The sequence below is a fragment of the Amblyraja radiata genome, chromosome 4 (genome assembly GCF_010909765.2).
Source record: "Amblyraja radiata isolate CabotCenter1 chromosome 4, sAmbRad1.1.pri, whole genome shotgun sequence".
Classification (NCBI taxonomy): Eukaryota; Metazoa; Chordata; class Chondrichthyes; order Rajiformes; family Rajidae; genus Amblyraja; species Amblyraja radiata.
The window spans coordinates 116,561,322-116,582,459 of NC_045959.1; the positions used below are offsets into that span (position 1 = coordinate 116,561,322).

Genomic DNA, 21,138 nt, shown 5'->3' on the forward strand with positions numbered 1-21,138 from the left:
TGGGTGAAAAAGTTTTTTCTCACCTCAGTCTTAAATGACCTCCCCTTTATTCTAAGACTGTGGCCCCTGGTTCTGGACTCGTCCAACATTGGGAACATTTTTCCTGCATCTAGCTTGTCCAGTCCTGTTATAATTTTATATGTTTCTATAAGATATCCCGTCATCCTTATAAACTCCAGTGAATATAACCCCAGTCTTTTCAATCTTTCCTCATATGACAGTCCCGCCATCCCAGGGATCAATCTCGTGAAGCGACACTGCACTGCCTCAATCACAAGGCTGTCCTTCCTCAAATTAGGAGACCAAAACTGTACACAATACTCCAGATGTGCTTTAGTTTAGAGATACAGCGTTGAAACGGGCCCTTTGGCCCACCGAGTCCACGTCGACCAGCGATCCCTGCACATTAACACTATCACACACACACACACACACACACACACACACACACACACACACACACACACACACACACACACACACACACAGACACACACACGCACACACACACACACACACACACACACACACACACGCACAGACACACACACACACACACACACACACACACACACACACACACACACACACAGACACACACACACACGCCAATTAATCGACAAACCTGTACGCGTCTTTGTAGTGTGGGAGGAAACCCACGATCTCGGACAAAACCCACGCAGGTCACTGGGACAACGTACAGACTCCGTAGGGACAACCGCCCATAGTCAGGATCGAACCCGGATCTCTGGTGCTGTGAGGCACCCAATCTACTGCCACGCCGCCGTGCCGCCCTTGTTCAGGTGATCACTTTGATTCAATTTTTCAGAAAGAACTGCAGATGCTGGAAAAATCGAAGGTGGACAAAAATGCTCGAGAAACTCAGCGGGGTGTGGCAGCATCTATGGAGCGAAGGAATAGGTCACGTTTCTACGTCACCTATTTCCTTCGCTCCATAGATGCTGCCTCACCCCCGCTGAGTTTCTCCAGCAATTTTGTCCACCTCTGCGATTCAATGATACTTTATCGTCACGTGTACCTAGGTACATTGAAACATAGAAAATAGGTGCAGGAGTAGGCCATTCGGTCCTTCGAGCCTGCACCGCCATTCAATATGATCATGGCTGATCATCCAACTCAGTATCCCATCCCTGCCTTCTCTCCATAACCCCTGATCCCTTTAGCCACAAGGGCCACATCTAACTCCCTCTTAAATATAGCCAATGAACTGGCCTCAACTACCTTCTGTGGCAGAGAATTCCACAGATTCACCACTCTCTGTGTAAAAAATGTTTTTCTTATCTCGGTCTTAAAAGACTTCCCTCTTATCCTTAAACTGTGACCCCTAGTTCTGGACTTCCCCAACATCGGGAATAATCTTCCTGCATCTAGCCTATCCAACCCCTTAAGAATTTTGTAAGTTTCTATAAGATCCCCCCTAAATCTTCTGAATTCTAGCGAGTACAAGCCGAGTCTATCCAGTCTTTCTTCATATGAAAGTCCTGCCATCCCAGGAATCATTCTGGTGAACCTTCTCTGTACTCCCTCTATGGCAAGACTGTCTTGGTCTCAGATTAGGAGACCAAAACTGTACGCAATACTCCAGGTGTGGTCTCACCAAGACCCTGTACACTGCAGCCGAACCTCCCTGCTCTTATATTCAAATCCTTTTGCTATGAATGCTAACATACCATTTGCTTTCTTCACTGCTTGCTGCACCTGCATTCCTACTTTCAATGACTGGTGTGCCATGACACCCAGGTCTCGTTGCATCTCCCCTTTTCTTAATCGGCCACCATTCAGATAATAGTCTACTTTCCTGTTTTTGCCACCAAAGTGGATAACCTCACTTTTATCCACATTATACTGCATCTGCCATGCATTTGCCCACTCAAGTCACCTTGCAGCCTCCTAGCATCCTCCTCACAGCTAACACTGCCCCCTAGCTTCGTGTCATCCGCAAACTTGGAGATGTTGCATTCAATTCCCTCATCCAGATCATTAATATATATTGTAAATAGCTGGGGTCCCAGCACTGAGCCTTGCGGTACCCCACTAGTCACTGCCTGCCATTCGGAAAATGACCCGTTTACTCCTACTCTTTGCTTCCTGTCTGCCAGCCAGTTCTCTATCCACATAAATACTGAACCCCCAATACCGTGTGCTTTAAGTTTGCATACTAATCTCTTATGTGGGACCTTGTCGAAAGCCTTCTGAAAGTCCAGATATAACACATCCACTGGTTCCCCCTTATCCACTCTACTAGTTACATCCTCGAAAAATTCTATAAAATTCGTCAGACATGATTTACCTTTCATAAATCCATGCTGACTTTGTCCAATGAATTCACCACTTTCCAAATGTGCTGCTATCCCATCTTTAATAACTGACTCCAAAATTTTCCCCACCACCGATGTTAGACTAACTGGTCTGTAATTCCCCGTTTTCTCTCTCCCTCCCTTTTTAAAAAGTGGGGTTACATTAGCTACCGTCCAGTCCTCAGGAACTACTCCAGAATCTAAAGAGTTTTGAAAAATTATCACTAATGCATCCACTATTTCTGCGGCTACTTCCTTAAGTACTCTGGGATGCAACTTATCTGGCCCTGGGGATTTATCGGCCTTTAATCCATTCAATTTACCTAACAACACTTCCCGGCTAACCTGGATTTCACTCAGTTCCTCCATCTCATTTAACCCCCGGTCCCTTGCTATTTCCGGCAGATTATTTATGTCTTCCTTAGTGAAGACAGAACCAAAGTAGTTATTCAATTGGTCTGCCATGTCCTTGTTCCCCATGATCAATTCGCCTGTTTCTGACTGCAAGGGGCCTACATTTGTTTTAACTAATCTTTTCCTCTTCACATATCTATAAAAACTTTTGCAGTCAGTTTTTATGTTCCCTGCCAGTTTTCTTTCATAATCTATTTTCCCTTTCCTAATTAAGCCTTTTGTCCTCCTCTGCTGGACTGAATTTCTCCCAGTCCTCTGGTAGGCTGCTTTTTCTGGCTAATTTGTACGCTTCATCTTTTGTTTTGATACTATCCCTGAGTTCAAGTTCAAGTGAGTTTATTGCCATGTGTCCCTGATAGGACAATGAAATTCTTGCTTTGCTTCAGCACAACAGAACATAGTAGACATTGACTACAAAACAGATCAGTGTGTCCATATACCATTATATAAATATATACACACATCAATAAATAAACTGATAAAGTGCAAATAACAGATAATGGGCTATTAAAGGGCCTTTTCACGGGGCGAGTTGACGCAAGATGTCACCAGAGTGAAGAGGTCGTGGTCCAGCACGAGTCTCGCACGATATAACGGCAGTAGATAAAGAGTTCCCACGGTACTCGGCATTTATGTTATTCGTGCGAGTGACTTGGCCGTTTCCCGAGCTGTCGCGTTAAATCTTGAATGAACATCGTGAACTACACGTGACACAAATGATGTAACTTTTTTTTTCACACACTATATATATCCTCCCTTGGTTGAATCGGCTCATTTGGAGACATGCCTTTACGAAATAATTTCGAGTACAGAATGGTGGTTTTTTTCATTGACGCGCTGTCTGCGACTTTTTTACTTTGCAGCTGCAGGGCACAGACAGTCTTATAAGAGAAGTTTAAGTTAACTGCAAACACAGCACTTTTACATCAATAGCAATGTATGTTTTTAAATCTTGGATAACATTAAATGGTTCTCCTCTTGATGAACTTATATATCGTTATATAAACTCACATGAGCACTCGGGAAACTCGGCAGCCTTCGTCTCCAGCAGGTTCCTTTTTCTCTCCCTGTTTCTATAATCCTCTCTGGATTTATCGTACAGAATCTCGTTAAATTGGAACCATTCTACAAGTTCCCCCTCTTGTTCCCTGGTGAAGTTATATGACTTTACCTTCTGCCATCTCCCCTTTACGTCTGTAGAGGCTATTCCTACAACGGCTACTGGGGAGGCAATCTGAATTGCACCTTGCTCACCCTCTCCCTGCTCCAAGGAGCCCACAGGCAGTGTTATCTGTGGCATCTCCTGTTGCCTCTCCACCTGTCTCTCTTGCTGCGTCTCCTCCTCATTCTCCTGCATGGCAAAAACATCTCTGACCCGCTTTACCCCCTTCCTTTGAGATTTTCTGGGAGCCATCTCTGCAAGTGTTCCTGTTAAAAAGATTATCCAACAATGACAATTAGGTGGGACGTCCTCGAAGGACACATGTTCCCATGTGTCCTTTTGAGACCACCTTTTTTAGTCACCCTCTGTCCCCTCTGTCCAGCTTCCGGGTTTACCGTTCGCAGGAGTTCCCACGCGCTATATCTCTAAAATCTGAAGTTATGTAATGTCTAAAGGAACTGCAGACGCTGGTTAATGCTGGTTAATATGCACAGAAGGACACAAAATGTTGGTGTAACTCAGCAGGTAAGTCAGATCTGGGAAGAAAAGCATAGAAAGCTGGAGTAAGTCAGCGGGTCAGGCATCATCTCTGGAGAAAAAGAATAGGTGACGATTCGAATCGGAGCCCTTCTTCAGACATCCTAATCGGAATTGAGTCTGAAGATGTGTCTCGTCCCGAAACATCAGCTTTTTTTCTCCAGAGATGCTGCTTGACTCGCTGAGTTACTCCAGCTTTTTGTGTCTGTCTTCGGTTTAAACCAGCATGTGCAGTTCACTCCTTACACGGGTCTCTGCACAACATTGATTGGTAGCGTTCCGGACCCCTGGACCCGAGGACTCCGACCTGTATCTCTCAAAGAAGTACATGTGAAAAATATCTCACGGACCATAAAAATGCGTAACCTTTCAGTAAAGTCCCTTTTAAAGTCCCTTTTAAAGATTATAGTTATTTTCTTGAATCTCATTAACATAACTCATGAATAAGTTGATGTCCATATGCGGATGTAAATCTTTATTTTATTTATTTTTTAAATTCAATCCCACTGAAGATAATTTGTAATCACCTTCTGTCCCCTCTGTCCAGCTTCCGGGTTCACCGTTCGCAGGAGTTCCCACGGTACCCGCAAGAGTTATTACGGATATCGCACGGATATCGCACTGGCCACTACGTTCATATAATGTTGCAATACTCAACCACAAGTGTACAAGTCACTCTTGGAGAAATTCAAATTTTCTTGAATTTTCTCCCGAGTGACCAAGTTACACGATGACCTGCCGTTAGCGCTACGGTGGTCCACGGTGGTCCACGAATGCCGCACTGTTATCGCACGAGGTTCCCACGATGTTGAACTCTGGTTAACTCTTGCGTCAAGTCGCCCCGTGTAAAGGTGCCATTAATGTTCAGAGTTTTGTCTGAGCCGAGTTTAATAGCCTGATGGCTGTGGGGAAGTAGCTATTCCTGAACCTGGACATAGAAACATAGAAACATAGAAATTAGGTGCAGGAGTAGGCCATTCGGCCCTTCGAGCCTGCACCGCCATTCAATATGATCATGGCTGATCATCCAACTCAGTATCCCGTACCTGCCTTCTCTCCATACCCTCTGATCCCCTTAGCCACAAGGGCCACATCTAACTCCCTCTTAAATATAGCCAATGAACTGGCCTCGACTACCCTCTGTGGCAGGGAGTTCCAGAGATTCACCACTCTCTGTGTGAAAAAAGTTCTTCTCATCTCGGTTTTAAAGGATTTCCCCCTTATCCTTAAGCTGTGACCCCTTGTCCTGGACTTCCCCAACATCGGGAGCAATCTTCCTGCATCTAGCCTGTCCAACCCCTTAAGAATTTTGTAAGTTTCTATAAGATCCCCTCTCAATCTCCTAAATTCTAGAGAGTATAAACCAAGTCTATCCAGTCTTTCTTCATAAGACAGTCCTGACATCCCAGGAATCAGTCTGGTGAACCTTCTCTGCACTCCCTCTATGGCAATAATGTCCTTCCTCAGATTTGGAGACCAAAACTGTACGCAATACTCCAGGTGTGGTCTCACCAAGACCCTGTACAACTGCAGTAGAACCTCCCTGCTCCTATACTCAAATCCTTTTGCTATGAAAGCTAACATACCATTCGCTTTCTTCACTGCCTGCTGCACCTGCATGCCCACTTTCAATGACTGGTGTACCATGACACCCAGGTCTCGCTGCATCTCCCCTTTTCCTAGTCGGCCACCATTTAGATAATAGTCTGCTTTCCTGTTTTTGCCACCAAAATGGATAACCTCACATTTATCCACATTATACTGCATCTGCCAAACATTTGCCCACTCACCCAGCCTATCCAAGTCACCTTGCAGTCTCCTAGCATCATCCTCACAGCTAACACTGCCCCCCAGCTTCGTGTCATCCGCAAACTTGGAGACATTGCCTTCAATTCCCTCATCCAGATCATTAATATATATTGTAAATAGCTGGGGTCCCAGCACTGAGCCTTGCGGTACCCCACTAGTCACTGCCTGCCATTGTGAAAAGGACCCGTTTACTCCTACTCTTTGCTTCCTGTTTGCCAGCCAGTTCTCTATCCACATCAGTACTGAACCCCCAATGCCGTGTGCTTTAAGTTTGTATACTAATCCTCTTATGTGGGACCTTGTCGAAAGCCTTCTGGAAGTCCAGATACACCACATCCACTGGTTCTCCCCTATCCACGCTACTAGTTACATCCTCGAAAAATTCTATAAGATTCGTCAGACATGATTTACCTTTTGTAAATCCATGCTGACTTTGTCCAATGATTTCACCACTTTCCAAATGTGCTGCTATCCCATCTTTAATAACTGACTCTAGCAGTTTCCCCACTACCGATGTTAGACTAACTGGTCTGTAATTCCCCGTTTTCTCTCTCCCTCCCTTCTTAAAAAGTGGGGTTACGTTTGCTACCCGCCAATCCTCAGGAACTACTCCAGAATCTAAAGAGTTTTGAAAGATTATTACTAATGCATCCACTATTTCTGGAGCTACTTCCTTAAGTACTCTGGGATGCAGCCTATCTGGCCCTGGGGATTTATCGGCCTTTAATCCATTTAATTTACCCAACACCACTTCCCGGCTAACCTGGATTTCACTCAATTCCTCCAACTCCTTTGACCCGCGGTCCCCTGCTATTTCCGGCAGATTATTTATGTCTTCCTTAGTGAAGACGGAACCAAAGTAGTTATTCAATTGGTCCGCCATATCCTTGTTCCCCATGATCAACTCACCCGTTTCTGACTGCAAGGGACCTACATTTGTTTTAACTAATCTCTTTCTTTTCACATATCTATAAAAACTTTTGCAGTCAGTTTTTATGTTCCCTGCCAGTTTTCTTTCATAATCTATTTTTCCTTTCCTAATTAAGCCCTTTGTCCTCCTCTGCTGGTCTCTGAATTTCTCCCAGTCCTCCGGTATGCTGCTTTTTCTGGCTAATTTGTACGCATCATCCTTCGCTTTGATACTATCCCTGATTTCCCTTGTTATCCACGGATGCACTACCTTCCCTGATTTATTCTTTTGCCAAACTGGGATGAACAATTTTTGTAGTTCATCCATGCAGTCTTTAAATGTCTTCCATTGCATATCCACCGTCAACCCTTTTAGAATTAATTGCCAGTCAATCTTGGCCAATTCACGTCTCATACCCTCAAAGTTACCTTTCTTTAAGTTCAGAACCATTGTTTCTGACGTTGCAGCCTTCAGGCTCCTGTACCTTCTACCTGAAGGTAGCAGGGAGATGAGTGTGTGGCCAGGATGGTGTGGGTCCTTGATGATGCTGCCAGCCTTTTTGAGGCAGCGACTGCGATAGATCCCCTCGATGGAAGGGAGGTCAGAGCCGATGATAGACTGGGCAGTGTTTACTACTTTTTGTAGTCTTTTCCTCTCCAGGCGTTCAAGTTGTAGTGTAATAGTGGACTTCGCAGAGATAGACAGTACCCACAAAGAGTCGGCACGTTTCTGACCTACTAAGTACACAAGTGCAGTCTTCTCCTGGCCTTTGTCCTGGAGCCACGGATCCTCTTCTCTGTCCGCCGCATTCGTGAAAGCGCTCCTTTGCCCAGCGACAGCCGCCGACTCCCTCCACGCGCCTCCCTGGTTCCCCGTCTTCGGTATTATTATTATTATTATTAAACTTTATTTCAGACTCAAGGTCCAGACAAGAGACGATATTACATGAAATATATTGCATATAAAAATACTGTGGCGGCACGCGGTGGTTGGGCCGCTAGCTACACGAGCCCTCAGCAGTCGGGGGTTGTAGGGTCATGTGACTGGGCAATGACAGGGAGGCGTTGTCACAGGGTCTAGGGTTGTGTCCTGGTATAGTCTCTCCCCCTCCCTCTCCCCGGGATACTGGGTATAATATAACCATGATCATATTATAGACGATAGGTGCAAAAGTAGGCCATTCTGCCCTTTGAGCCAGCACCGCCATTCAATGTGATCATGGCTGATCATCCACTATCAGTACCCCGCTCCTGCCTTCTCCCCATATCCCCTGATTCCGCTATCTTTAAGAGCCCTATCTAGCTCTCTCTTGAAAGTAACCAGAGAATCGGCGTCCTGAGGCAGAGAATTCCACAGACTCACAACTCTCTGTGAGAAAATGTGTTTCCTCTTCTCCGTTCTAAATTGCTTACCCCTTATTCTTAAACTGTGGCCCCTGGTTCTGGGCTCCCCCAACATTGGGAACTTGTTTCCTGCCTCTAGCGTGTCCAATCCCTTAATAATCGTATATGTTTCAATAAGATCTCCTTTCATCCTTCTAAATTCCAGAGTATTGAACAGCGGTGCTGGCTCGAGGGGCCGAATGGCCTACTCCTGCACCTATTTGCTGTTATTTTTGGTTCTTGGTCCTCCAAAATATTCCAAATGGAATTTAAACTCCAAGGACATTGTGTCCAATCACATAATGCGCTGGTCACCCGGTGGCCAATCAGACACAGTCTCCGAGGGACGTTGCGACCAATCACCGACCAACTTCCCTTACTGAAGCAGACGATGGCTGCAGCCAACACAGATAGAGAGAGAGATGCAAGAAATCAGCTATGACATAATACACAATAACTGTATTACAAAAGTTATGCATTCTTGCACTCTTACATAGGTATGACCGCACATAATTAAAAAAAGAAATTCAGCAAAATGGCACCGCGTAAAAATACTGATTTTCAGGTACTAGAATACTGAAATACTCTGACAAAACGCGGCAGCTCTGTGAATATGGGGAAAGATGAGCTGGGTTGGAACAGTATTCTCTCTGCTCTCTAAGGTTTGCTGTTCCTTCTCCCCTGCAGATGTTTGAAGCTGTCCTTGCTTGGGTACGGTTTAATCGTGAAGATCGGGAGAGCTGCCTGCCTCAGCTGCTCAGCAAAGTACGCCTCCCCCTCTGCCGACCGCAGTTCCTCACCGACAGGGTCCAGCAGGATGACCTTGTTCGGTGCTGTCACAAGTGCAGGTGAGCTGACGACTTCTACAGATGCACCAGAGGAAGCATACTGCCGGGGTGCACCACAGCTTGGTTTGTGAACAGCTCTGTCCAAGACTGCAAGAAATTGTGGTTTTAGCCAAGTCCATCACACAGACCATGCTCGCCACCAGTGACTCCAACTGCACTGCACGCTGCTTCTGGAAGCACCCCTGACCCGAAACGTCACCTATTCATATTCTCCAGAGATGCTGTCTGACATTTGGTAAAGCCCAGTATTTCCTTCTCCTCCCGACTCCTGTCAGGCAAAAGAATCCGAATCTTGAAAGTGCGCACCACCAGACTCAAGAACAGCTTCTTCCCCTTCTGAACGGCCCTTCCATAAGCTAGGGTGCTGTCCCATTCACCTCTACCCCATTGCGGACATTGGACTTTGTCTGTGGAACTGATGCGCTACAATGCTGAGAACTATATTCTGCACTCTGTATCTTCCCCTTTGCTCTACCTATTGTACTTGAGAGATTTGTACTAGAGATTGTAATTATGTACCGATTTTTCCCTGACAATATTCAAGAACAAGTGTGGGCGGCACAGCAGTAGAGTAGCAGTCTTTCAACGCCAGAGACTCTGGTTCGATCCTGACGACGGGTGCTGTCTGTACGGAGTTTGTACATTCTCCCCGTGAACGTATGGGTTTTCTCCAGATGTCCGGTTTCCTCCCACATTCCAAAGACGCGTGTTTGTAGGTTAATTGGCTTGGTATAACTAAATTGTCCCTAGTGTGTGTAGGATAGTGTTAGTGTGCGGGGAAGCTGGTCGGCGCGGACTCAGTGGGCCGAAGGGCCTGTTTCCACGCTGTATCTCTAAACTAAAGGAGACCCTGTAAGTCCCTGTAAGTCCAACAGTGACAACTGCTGGCAGGTGCTCTGCATAACAAGTAGTTCTTGTTCATAATTGAATTCCTTGCGAAGGTAAACACAAAATGCCGAAGTAACACAACAGGGCAGGCAGCATCTCTGAAGAAGGCTCAACCTGAAACGTCACCCATTCCTTCTCTCCAGAGATGCTGCCTGTCCCGCTGAGTTATGCCAGCATTTTGTGTCTACCTTCGATTGAAACCAGTTTTTTGCTACGCATTGCATTCCTTGCGGTGTTTTGAAAGTCTTGCCTCTCCAGGCGAATTATAAAGTCATAGCGACACAACGTGGAAACAGGCCCTTCGGCCCAACTTGCCCATACCAGCCAACATGTCCCAGCTAGGTAGACAAAAATGCTGGAGAAACTCAGCGGGTGCAGCAGCATCTATGGAGCGAAGGAAATAGGCAACGTTTCGGCCCGAAACGTTGCCTATTTCCTTCGCTCCATAGAAGCTGCTGCACCCGCTGTGTTTCTCCAGCATTTTTGTCTACCTTCGATTTTCCATCTGCAGTGCCTTCTTAAACATGTCCCAGCTACATTGGTCCCACCTACCCGCGTTTGGTCCACGTCCCTCCAACCTGTCCTATCCGTGATTTCACGGTCTAGATAGCGTGGGGTGATGGATCTGACTCTGGACTCAGGGCTGACTCGTTGTTTTGCAGGGATCTTGTTGACGAGGCCAAGGACTACCACCTAATGCCGGAGCGCAGGCCGCACCTGCCGTCCTTCAAGACACGGCCACGATGCTGCACTTCCATCGCTGGCTTGATCTACGCCGTGGGAGGTCTCAACTCTGCTGGTTTGTGTTGGTTCAGAGTCTGCTCTCCTCCTCCTCCTCCTCCTCCTCTTGTGCTTCTCATGGCTGATCATCCCCCATCAGTACCCCCCCCCCCCAGTTCCTGCCTTCTCCCCATATCCCCTGACTCCGCTATCTTTAAGAGCCCTATCTAGCCCTCTCTAGAAAGCATCCAGAGAACCGGCCTCCACCGCCCTCTGAGGCAGAGAATTCCACACTCACAACTCTCTGTGAGAAAAAATGTTTCCTCGTCTCCGTTCTAAATGGCCTACCCCTTATTCTTAAACTGTAGCCCCTGGTTATGGACTCCCCCAACATCGGGAACATGTTTCCTGCCTCTAGCGTGTCCAAACCCTTAACAATCTTATATGTTTCAATAAGATCCCCTCTCATCCTAAATTCCAGAGTATACAAGCCCAGCTGCTCCCTTCTTTCAGCATATGACAGTCCCGCCATCCCGGGACTTAAACTTGTAAACCTACGCAGCACTCCCTCAATAGCAAGAATGTCCTTCCTCAAATTAGGGGACCAAAACTGCACACAATACTCCAGGTGTGGTCTCACTAGGGCTTTGTACAACTGCAGATGGACCTCTTTGCTCCTACACTCAACTCCTCTTGTTAAAAAGGCCAACATGCCATTCGCTTTCTTCACTGCCTGCTGTACCTGCATGCTTACCTCCATAGACTGATGAACAGGGACCCCTAGATCCCGTTGTACTTCCCCTTTTGCCAACTTGACGCCATTTAGATAGTAATCTGCCTTCCTGTTTTTTATACCACTAGTGGATAACCTCACACTTATCCACATTAAACTTCAACTGCCATGCATCTGCCCACTCACTCAACCTGTCCAAGTCACCCTGCATTCTCATAGCATCTTCCTCACAGTTCACACTGCCACCGAGCTTTGTGTCATCTGTAAATTTGCTAATGTTATTTTGAATCCCTTCATCCAAATCATTGATGTAAATAGCTGCGGTCCCAGCACCGAGCCTTGCGGTACCCCGAGGGGCCTAATGGCCTACTCTTGCACCAATTGTCTATTGTCTATTGGAAGCAGTTAAATTGGAATTACTGAGGTAGACCACTTATTGATATCACTGTTCACTGATATAAACGTATTGGTCCCTCACTCCCACTTGGGTCATAATTGATAGGAGCAGAATTAAGCCATTCGGCCCAGCAAGTCAATCATGGCTGATCTGTCTCTCCCTATCCAATCCCATTCTCCAGCCTTCTCCCCATAACCCCTGACACCCGTACTAACCAATATCTATATCTATCTATGTCTTAAATATACCAATTGACTTGACCTCCACAGCCTTCTAATGCCTTAGTGTGTTTATGAGAGTGCACTGCAAGAAGGGAAAAGATAGGCATCTTTAAACGCTGCCAACTACTGAGAGACGCGGATGGATGTTGTAATGTTGACGGGTCCCCAATGGGGAGAGGCTGTATGAGGTCTATCATTCTGCCTTTGCTGCCTGTACTTGTTGCCATGCCCACCATTAACCTTCACGTGCATTACCTTATTGCTACTCAAGGTGGCAGCACTAGATAGGGTGGTAAAGAAAGCTCATGGTATGCTTGCCCTCATTGCTAGGGGCATTGAGTATAAGAGTCAGGAAGTCAACCCTATAGGACTTTATGTGTGGGAAGGTACTGCAGATGCTGGTTTAAACCGAAGATAAAAAAAACACAAAATGCTGGAGTAACTCAGCTGGACAGGAAGCATCTCTGGGGAGAAGGAATGGGTGACGTTTTGGGTCGAGACCCTTCTTCAGACTGGTAATTCGAGTTTCATTGTACCTTCATTGGTACAGTGTGACAATAAACTGACCTTTGACCTGAAATGTCACCCATTCCTGGTGACCAGTCTGAAGAAGGGTCTCGACCCATTCCTTCATTCCAGAGATGCTGCCTTTTCCCGCTGCGTTACTCCAGCTTTTTGTGTCTATCGGACTTTAGCCAGGCCTCATTTGGCGCACTGCATGCAGTACCATCACAGGAAAGATGTGGAAGCTTACGGAGAGGGTACAGAGAAGGTTTACCAGCAGCAGCCTGGATTTAGAGGGTTTCGGCTACATAGAAACATAGAAAATAGGTGCAGGAGTAGGCCATTCATGGCTGATCATCCAACTCAGCATCCTGTACCTGCCTTCTCTCCATACCCCCTGATCCCTTTAGCCACAAGGGCCACATCTAACTCCCTCTTAAATATAGCCAATGAACTGGCCTCAACTACCTTCTGTGGCAGAGAATTCCAGAGATTCACCACTCTCTGTGTGAAAAATGTTTTCCTCATCTCGGTCTTAAAAGATTTCCCCCTTATCCTTAAACTGTGACCCCTTGTACTGGACTTCCCCAACATCGGGAACAATCTTCCTGCATCTAGCCTGTCCAACCCCTTAAGAATTTTACAGGGAGAGGTTGGGTAGACTTGGATCGTTTTCTCTGGGGTACATCAGAGGTTGAAGGGAGACTAAAATGATGAGAGGTGTCGATAGAGTAGACAGTCAAAACATTTTTTCCCCACGGTGGAGATGTCCAGCACAGGAGAGGGCGCAGTTATAAGGTGAGAGGAAGGGGAAAGTTGAATGGAGATATGCAGGCAAGTTCTTTTGCATAGATTAGTGTGATCCAGGAACATGTTGGAGGCAACAACGGCAATGGCGTTTCAGGGGCTTTTAGACAGGCACGTGTGGATGTGCCGGGAAGGGAGGGATATGGATCGTGCACCGGCAGACGAGACCAGTTTAACTTGGCATCATGCGGTAAGAAAGAACTGCAGATGCTGGTAAAATCGAAGGTGGACACAAAATGCTGGAGTAACTCAGCGGGTGAGGCAGCATCTCTGGAGAGAACCAGGGGCCACAGTTTAAGAATAAGGCGTAAGCCATTTAGAACGGAGACGAGGAAACACTTTTTCTCACAGAGAGTGGTGAGTGTGGAATTCACTGCCTCAGAGGGCGGTGGAGGCAGGTTCTCTGGATGCTTTCAAGAGAGCTAGATAGGGCTCTTAAAAATAGCGGAGTCAGGGGATATGGGGAGATGGCAAGAACGGGGTACTGATTGGGGATGATCAGCCATGATCACATTGAATGGCGGTGCTGGCTCGAGGGGCCAAATGGCCTACTCCTGCACCTATTGTCTATTGAGAGAAGGAATGGCTGACGTTTCGGGTCGAGACCCTTTGTCTCCAAAGCCATTCCTTCTCTCCAGAGATGCTACCTCACCCGCTGATTTACAGTACTCCCAACATTTTGTGTCTTCCTTCGGTGTAAAGCAGCATCTGCAGCTCCTTCCTACTCATGACAATAAAACACTCTTGACTTAACTTGGCATCCTGTTGGGCCAAAACTGAGGAGTGAACTGAAAGCCAGAAAAAGACCAGGACAAATCAGGGCCGGCAACAGATGACCACAGACAGGGAGGTTCCCTGATAGGCCAATTGTGGACTAGGGACGACGTGATCCCAAGCGAGACACAAACTATAGATGGCCACAGAGCGCTGGACTTACTCAGTGGGTGAGGCAACGTCTGGAGAGAAGGAATGGGTGACGTTTTGGGTTGAGACCATTGGAGATACATTGTTGTAAACTATAGACAGACACAAACCGCTAGACTTACTCAGCGGGTCAGGCAGCGTCTCTGGAGAGAAGGAATGGGTGACGTTTCGGGTCGAGACCCTTGGAGATACATCGTTGTAAACTATCGATAGTCACAAAGCGCTGAACTTACTCAGCGGGTCAGGCAGCGTCTCTGGAGAAAAAGGGCAGGTGATCGTCTCAATAGACAATAGGTGCAGGAGGAGGCCATTTGGCCCTTCGAGCCAGCACCACCATTCAATGTGATCATGGCTGATCATCCCCAATCAGTACCCCGTTCCTGCCTTCTCCCCATATCCCCTGACTCCACTATCTTTAAGAGCCCTATCTAGCTCTCTCTGAAAGTATCCAGAGAACCGGCCTCCACCGCCCTCTGAGGCAGAGAATTCCACACACTCACCACTCTCTGTGAGAAAAAGTGTTTCCTCGTCTCCGTTCTAAATGGCTTACTCCTTATTCTTAAACTGGCCCCTATACAAACTATAGATGACCACAAAGCGCTGGACTTACTCAGCGGGTAAGGCAGCGTCTCTGGAGAAAAGGGGCAGGTGATCGTCTCGGTGGGGGACCGTTCTCCAGACTGGAAGAAGAGCGTGGGTGGGGTCGGGGTGGGGGGGGTGTTTGTACTACAGATTGCCCGTGCCTCACCTCTGACTGCTGCTGCCCCGCCCGTTTGACGTTACAGGCGACTCCTTGAACGTGGCGGAGGTGTTCGACCCGATCGCCAACCACTGGGAGCGTTGTCAGGAGATGGTGACGTCACGGAGCCGGGTCGGCGTGGCCATGGTCAACGGCCTCTTGTACGCAATAGGCGGCTTTGACGGGCAGTCGAGGTTGAGCACGGTGGAAGTCTACAATCCCGAGGCGGACACCTGGACCAAAGTGGCCAGCATGAACAGTAAGCGCAGGTAGGAACCGACACACTGAACCTCACAGCATCCCAAAGCTGCCACTTAGCCACTCTCAAAGTCTACTCCCTGTTTAGTTTATTGTTACGTGTACAGTGAAAAGCTTTTTGTCGCGTGCAATCCAGTCAGCAGAAAGCAATACAATAGACAATAGGTGCAGGAGTAGGCCACTTGGCCCTTCGAGCCAGCACCGTCATTCAACGCGATCATGGCTGATCATCCCCAAATCAGTACCCCGTTCCTGCCTTCTCCCCATATACCCTGACTCCGCTATCTTTAAGAGCCCTATCTAACTCTCTCTTGAAAGCATCCAGAGAACCTGCCTCCACCGCCCTCTGAGGCAGAGGATTCCACAGACTCACAACTCTCTGTGAGGAAAAAGTGTTTCCTCATCTCCGTTCTAAATGGCTTACCCCTTATTCTTAATCTGTGGCCCCTGGTTCTGGACTCTCCCAACATCGGGAACATGTTTCCTGCCTCTAGCGTGTCCAAAACCTTAACAATCTTATGTTTCAATGAGATCCCTTCTCATCCTTCTAAACTCCAGAGTGTACAAGCCCAGCTGCTCCATTCTCTCAGCATATGACAGTCCCGCCATCCCGGGAATTAACCTTGTAAACCTACACTGCACTCCCTCAATAGCAAGAATGTCCTTCCTCAAATTAGGGGACCAAAACTGCAAACAATACTCCAGGTATGGTCTACACATGATTACCATCGAGCCGTCCACAGTGTATAGATACATGATAAAGGGAATGACATTCAGTGCAAGGTAAAGTCCGATTAAAAAATAGTCCGATGGTCTCCAATGAGGTAGATAGTAGTTCAGCACAGCTCTCTGGTGATGAACTTCTATCTACCTCATTGGTGACCTTTGGACCATCCTTGATGGTCGAAGAGAGGGGCGAAGGGGGTGTGACCGGGGTGAGACTCCCCCATCTAAGCCAGTCCCATTGCCTGCGTTTGGCCCATATCCCTCTAAACCTTCCCTATCCATGTATCTGTTCAAATGTCTTTTAACTTGCCTCAACTACCTCCTCAGGCAGCTCGTTACTTATCCCCACCACCCTCTGAGTGAAAAAGTTGCCCCTCGGGTTCCCATTAAATCTATCTCCTCTCGCCTTAAACAAGCTCTCCGGTTCTTGATCTCACTACTCTGGGTAAAAGACTGTGCATTCACCCGATCTATTCTGCTCATGATTTGATATACCTCTATAAGATCACAAGGCCAAGGCCTCCTCCACTCCAAGGAATAAAGCCCCAACCTCTCCATATAGCTCTAAACTTTTCCTATCCAGGTAAATATCCAAGTGTCTTATCTACAAAGGTACTATAACAGCAGAGAAGGCTGATACGATAGTGAAGTTTCAGAGGATGTTTTGGATAGGCACACAGATATGGATCACGTTAAAGAGATGAGTTTAACGGCATCACGTTTGGCAGGAGCCTTGTGGGCCGAAGAGACTGTTCCTGTAATGTTTTTAAATTCTTACGGGATTGGACAGGCTAAATGCAGGAAAGATGTTCCCGATGTTGGAGTCCAGAACCAGGGGTCACAGTTTAGGTATAAGGGATAGGCCATTTAGGACTGAGATGAGGAAACACTTTTCCACCCAGAGAGTAGTGAATCTGCGTAATCCTCTGCCACAGAAGGCAGCGGAGGCCGATTCACTGGATGTTTTCAAGAGAGAGTTAGATAGAGCTCTTGGGGCTAACGGAATCAAGGGATGTGGGGAGAAAGCAAGAATGGGGTACTGATTCTGGATGATCAGCCGCGATCATGTTGAATGGCGGTGCTGGCTCCAATGGCCTACTGCACCTATTTTTCTATGTTTTAAAAATCACTTTGCTTTTTTTGATGATTTGACAATGGATTGTCTGAGTAAATGACTGGCTGCCTGCGTCATGTCGAGCTGGGCCACGTGGTGATCCCAGGTCTGTGCAAGACTAGCAGTTGCGGGATAGACTTGATGGGCTGGATGGCCTAATTCTGCTCCTATCACATCAGCTTATAAACTTGGGGTGGAGCCCCTACCCTGGGTCAACCTGAGCCTCGACCTGGCTCTTTACGTGTGGGGAGAGCGGAGGAGGGAGCAATCTATCATTTTGCTGGAACCGAGGGCCATGAGGAACAGTTACAGAGTTCTGGGGTTTTTAGCATTTCTGTCTATAGCGTGAATGTGTCCCTGGTGTACATAAGCAACAACGCTGAAGTAGGGTCTTGACATGAAACGTCACCTATTCCTTGTAGTGTCGTTGCACACAAGTTGTACAGAACCCTAGTGAGACCACACCTGGAGTATTGTGTGCAGTTTTGGTCCGCTAATTTGAGGAAGGACATTCTTGCTATTGAGGGAGTGCAGCGTAGGTTTACAAGGTTAATTCCCGGGATGGCGGGACTGTCATATGCTGAGAGAATGGAGCAGCTGGGCTTGTACACTCTGGAGTTTAGAAGGATGAGAGTGGATCTCATTGAAACATATAAGATTGTTAAGGGCTTGGACACACTAGAGGCAGGAAACATGTTCCCGATGTTGGGGGAGTCCAGAACCATGGGCCACAGTTTAAGAATAAGGAGTAAGCCATTTAGAACGGAGACGAGGAACTTTTTCTCACAGAGTGGTGAGTCTGTGGAATTCTCTGCCTCAGAGGGCGGTGGAGGCCGGTTCTCTGGATGCTTTCAAGAGAGAGCTAGATAGGGCTCTTAAAGATAACGGAGTCAGGGGATATGGGGAGAAGGCAGGAACGGGGTACTGATTGGGGATGATCAGCCATGATCACATTGAATGGCGGTGCTGGCTGAGAAGGCAGGAACGGGGTACTGATTGGGGATGATCAGCCATGATCACATTGAATGGCGGTGCTGGCTCGAAGGGCCGAATGGCCTACTCCTGACCCGCTGTCTATTGTCCTTTTCTCCAGAGATGCTGCCTGACCCGCTGAGTTACCAGCTTTTGGAGTTCCTTCCTACACAATGTTACAAGCTGGTTTCTCAGCCCAAACAAACGCAAGGGCTGGAGTAACTCAACGGGTCAGGCCGCATCGCTGGTGAACAGGGATAGGTGACAATTCGGGTCGAGACTCTTCTTTAAACCCCGACCTGAAACGTTCTCAATCCATGTTCTCCAGAGATGCTGCCTGGCCCACTGAGTTACTCCAGTACTTTGTGTCTTATCTTTGGTAGAACCCAGCATCTGCAGTTGCTGGCTAATACATGTGTAGGAAGGAACTGCAGATGCTGGTTTACACCACAGGTAGACACACAATGCTGGAGTAACTCAGCGGGGCAGGCAGCATCTCTGGGGAGAAGGAACGGGTGACGTTTTGGGTTGAGGCCCTTCTTCAGATCCGAAACATCACCCGTTCCTTCTCTCCAAAGTCAAAGTCAATTTTATTCGTCACATACACCAACGAAGGTGCAGTGAAATGAATTTGTCAGCAGCGATACTTAAAAAAACACACACAATGCACAATAGAATTTAACACAAACATCAGTCAGTCCTCCTCCTTTGTTCACCCGTGGTCGGGGCCATGAACCCTCCGTAGTCGCCGCTACAGACGGCCGGATGTACAGGCCCTCTCGACGGGACGGTCAAACACACTTGGAGTGCACTTTCCTATCGGAGATCGTGACTTCAGGATGTTATAGATGCTGCATGTCCCACTGAGTTATTACATTGTGGTTTCTCAGTCTGCTTCTGCTCTTGGTTCCAGTGCGATGGGGACAGCCGTGATGGACGGGCACATCTACGTCTGTGGCGGCTACGACGGCATTGCCTCCCTCAATTCCGTAGAGTGCTACACCCCGGAATCTGACAAGTAAGACAGTTTACTAATCCACTATTCTTCAACCATGGGTTAACCAAAGGAGATAAATGGGGTCCTATGGTGGACTAAGCAATAATGAAAATGCTCTTATGTTCACAAAGGTACTACTGTCTGAGTGGAGTGTTCATGTTGATACAATAAATGGCATACAGACCCTTCCACCCAACTTGTCCATGCCGACCAACATGTCCCATCTTTAGACTTTAGTGATACAGCATAGAAACAGGCCCTTCGGTCGACCGGGTCCGTGCAACCAGCAATTTCCCCAGTACACTAGCATTATCCTACACGCTAGGGGCAATTAACAATTTTACTAAAGCCAGAAAACCTGCACGTTTTTGGATTGTGGGAGGAAACTGGAGCAGCCAAAGAAAACCCACGTGATCACAGGGAGAACGTACAAACTCCGTACAGCCACCCATAGTCAGGATCAAGCCCGGGTCTCTGGTGCTGTAAGGCAGAAATTCTACCGCTGTGTCACTCTGTCTCCCTATCTACACGTCCCACCTACCCATGTTTGATCTATATCCCTCTAAACCTTTCCTATCCAAATGTCTTTTAAATGCAGTTATGGTACCTTCCCCAACAACCTCCTCGGGCAGCTCATTCGTTATACTCAGCACCCTCTGTGTGGAAAATTTTCCCGTATATGTAGAAACAATGAACTGCAGATGTTGGTTAATACACAAAAGGACAAAATGCTGGAGTAACGCAACAGGTTAGGCAGCATCTCTGGAGAAAATTGATAGGCGACATTTGGAAACGTCTGCCTGACCTGACCTCCCGAGTTATTCCATCACTTCCTGTCCTTTTGTGCAAAGATCCTATAGCAAGCAAGATAGATCACTCGACGAAAAAGACGTATTACGGTCATGGGCAGATTCATGGGTCATTTAAGTCCCCATTTCCGTAACCGGCACTGCGGAGACGGAAGCCGGTTACGGAAACATCCTCGTAAAAATAAAGACAAACTGTTCCCCCGCCACGCTGATACACTGCGGGTCGGGTCGGGTCAGGTTACGGAAATGGATGGAAAAAAGGCCCATGTTCCGCTCCGTTGCGTACTACACGTCAGCCCATTGCATTTAGCAGGAGTGGTCTATCTTTGCTTTTGTGTATTAACCAACACCTGCAGTTCCTTGTTTCTACAAGATCCTGCCTTAGTTCTATGTGTTTAGATAAGTGGTAGTCTAATTGTCATTCTTAACGCAGTTATAACATCTCTTATGAATGAATGTATAAGTTTATTGGCCAAGTATTCACATACAAGGAATTTGCCTTGGTGCTCCGCCCGCAAGTGACAACATGACATACAGTGACAGTTAGGAATGAGACATAAAGCATTAAACATTAATAATAATAAACATTAAAGTTGGCATCTCCAATAAACCAGTAGACTTTAGTTTTTAGACTTTCGAGATACGCAGCGGAAACATGCCCTTTGGCCCACTGAGTCCGCTCTAGCACTATCCCTATACACTAGCACTATCCCTATACAATAGCACTATCCCTGTACACTAGCACTATCCCTCACAGTGGGACAAGTTACGATTTTACTGAAGCCAATTAACCTGCAAACCTGCACATCTTTGGAGTGTGAGAGCACTCGGAGAAAACCAACGTGGTCACGGAGAGTGTACACACTCCGTACAGACAGCACCCGTAGTCAGGGTGGAACCCGGGTCCCTAGCGCTGTAAAGCTGCTACTCTACCGCTGTGCCGCCCTCA

General features: G+C 47.2%; 1 protein-coding gene across 2 annotated transcripts in view; it reads left to right on the top strand.

Annotated features, from left to right (window-relative positions):
- Positions 1-21,138, top strand: part of klhl18 (kelch like family member 18) — a 42,782-nt gene that overhangs the window by 15,599 nt on the left and 6,045 nt on the right. For both annotated transcript variants that reach the window (XR_004411822.1, XM_033020301.1), the window contains exons 5-8: positions 9,220-9,380; positions 10,931-11,067; positions 15,360-15,582; positions 19,297-19,401. Coding sequence is in view for 1 of the 2 variants with exons in the window: in XM_033020301.1 (XP_032876192.1) it covers positions 9,220-9,380; positions 10,931-11,067; positions 15,360-15,582; positions 19,297-19,401 (626 nt within the window). In the remaining variant the exon portion in view is untranslated. The remainder of the gene's footprint in view (positions 1-9,219; positions 9,381-10,930; positions 11,068-15,359; positions 15,583-19,296; positions 19,402-21,138) is intronic.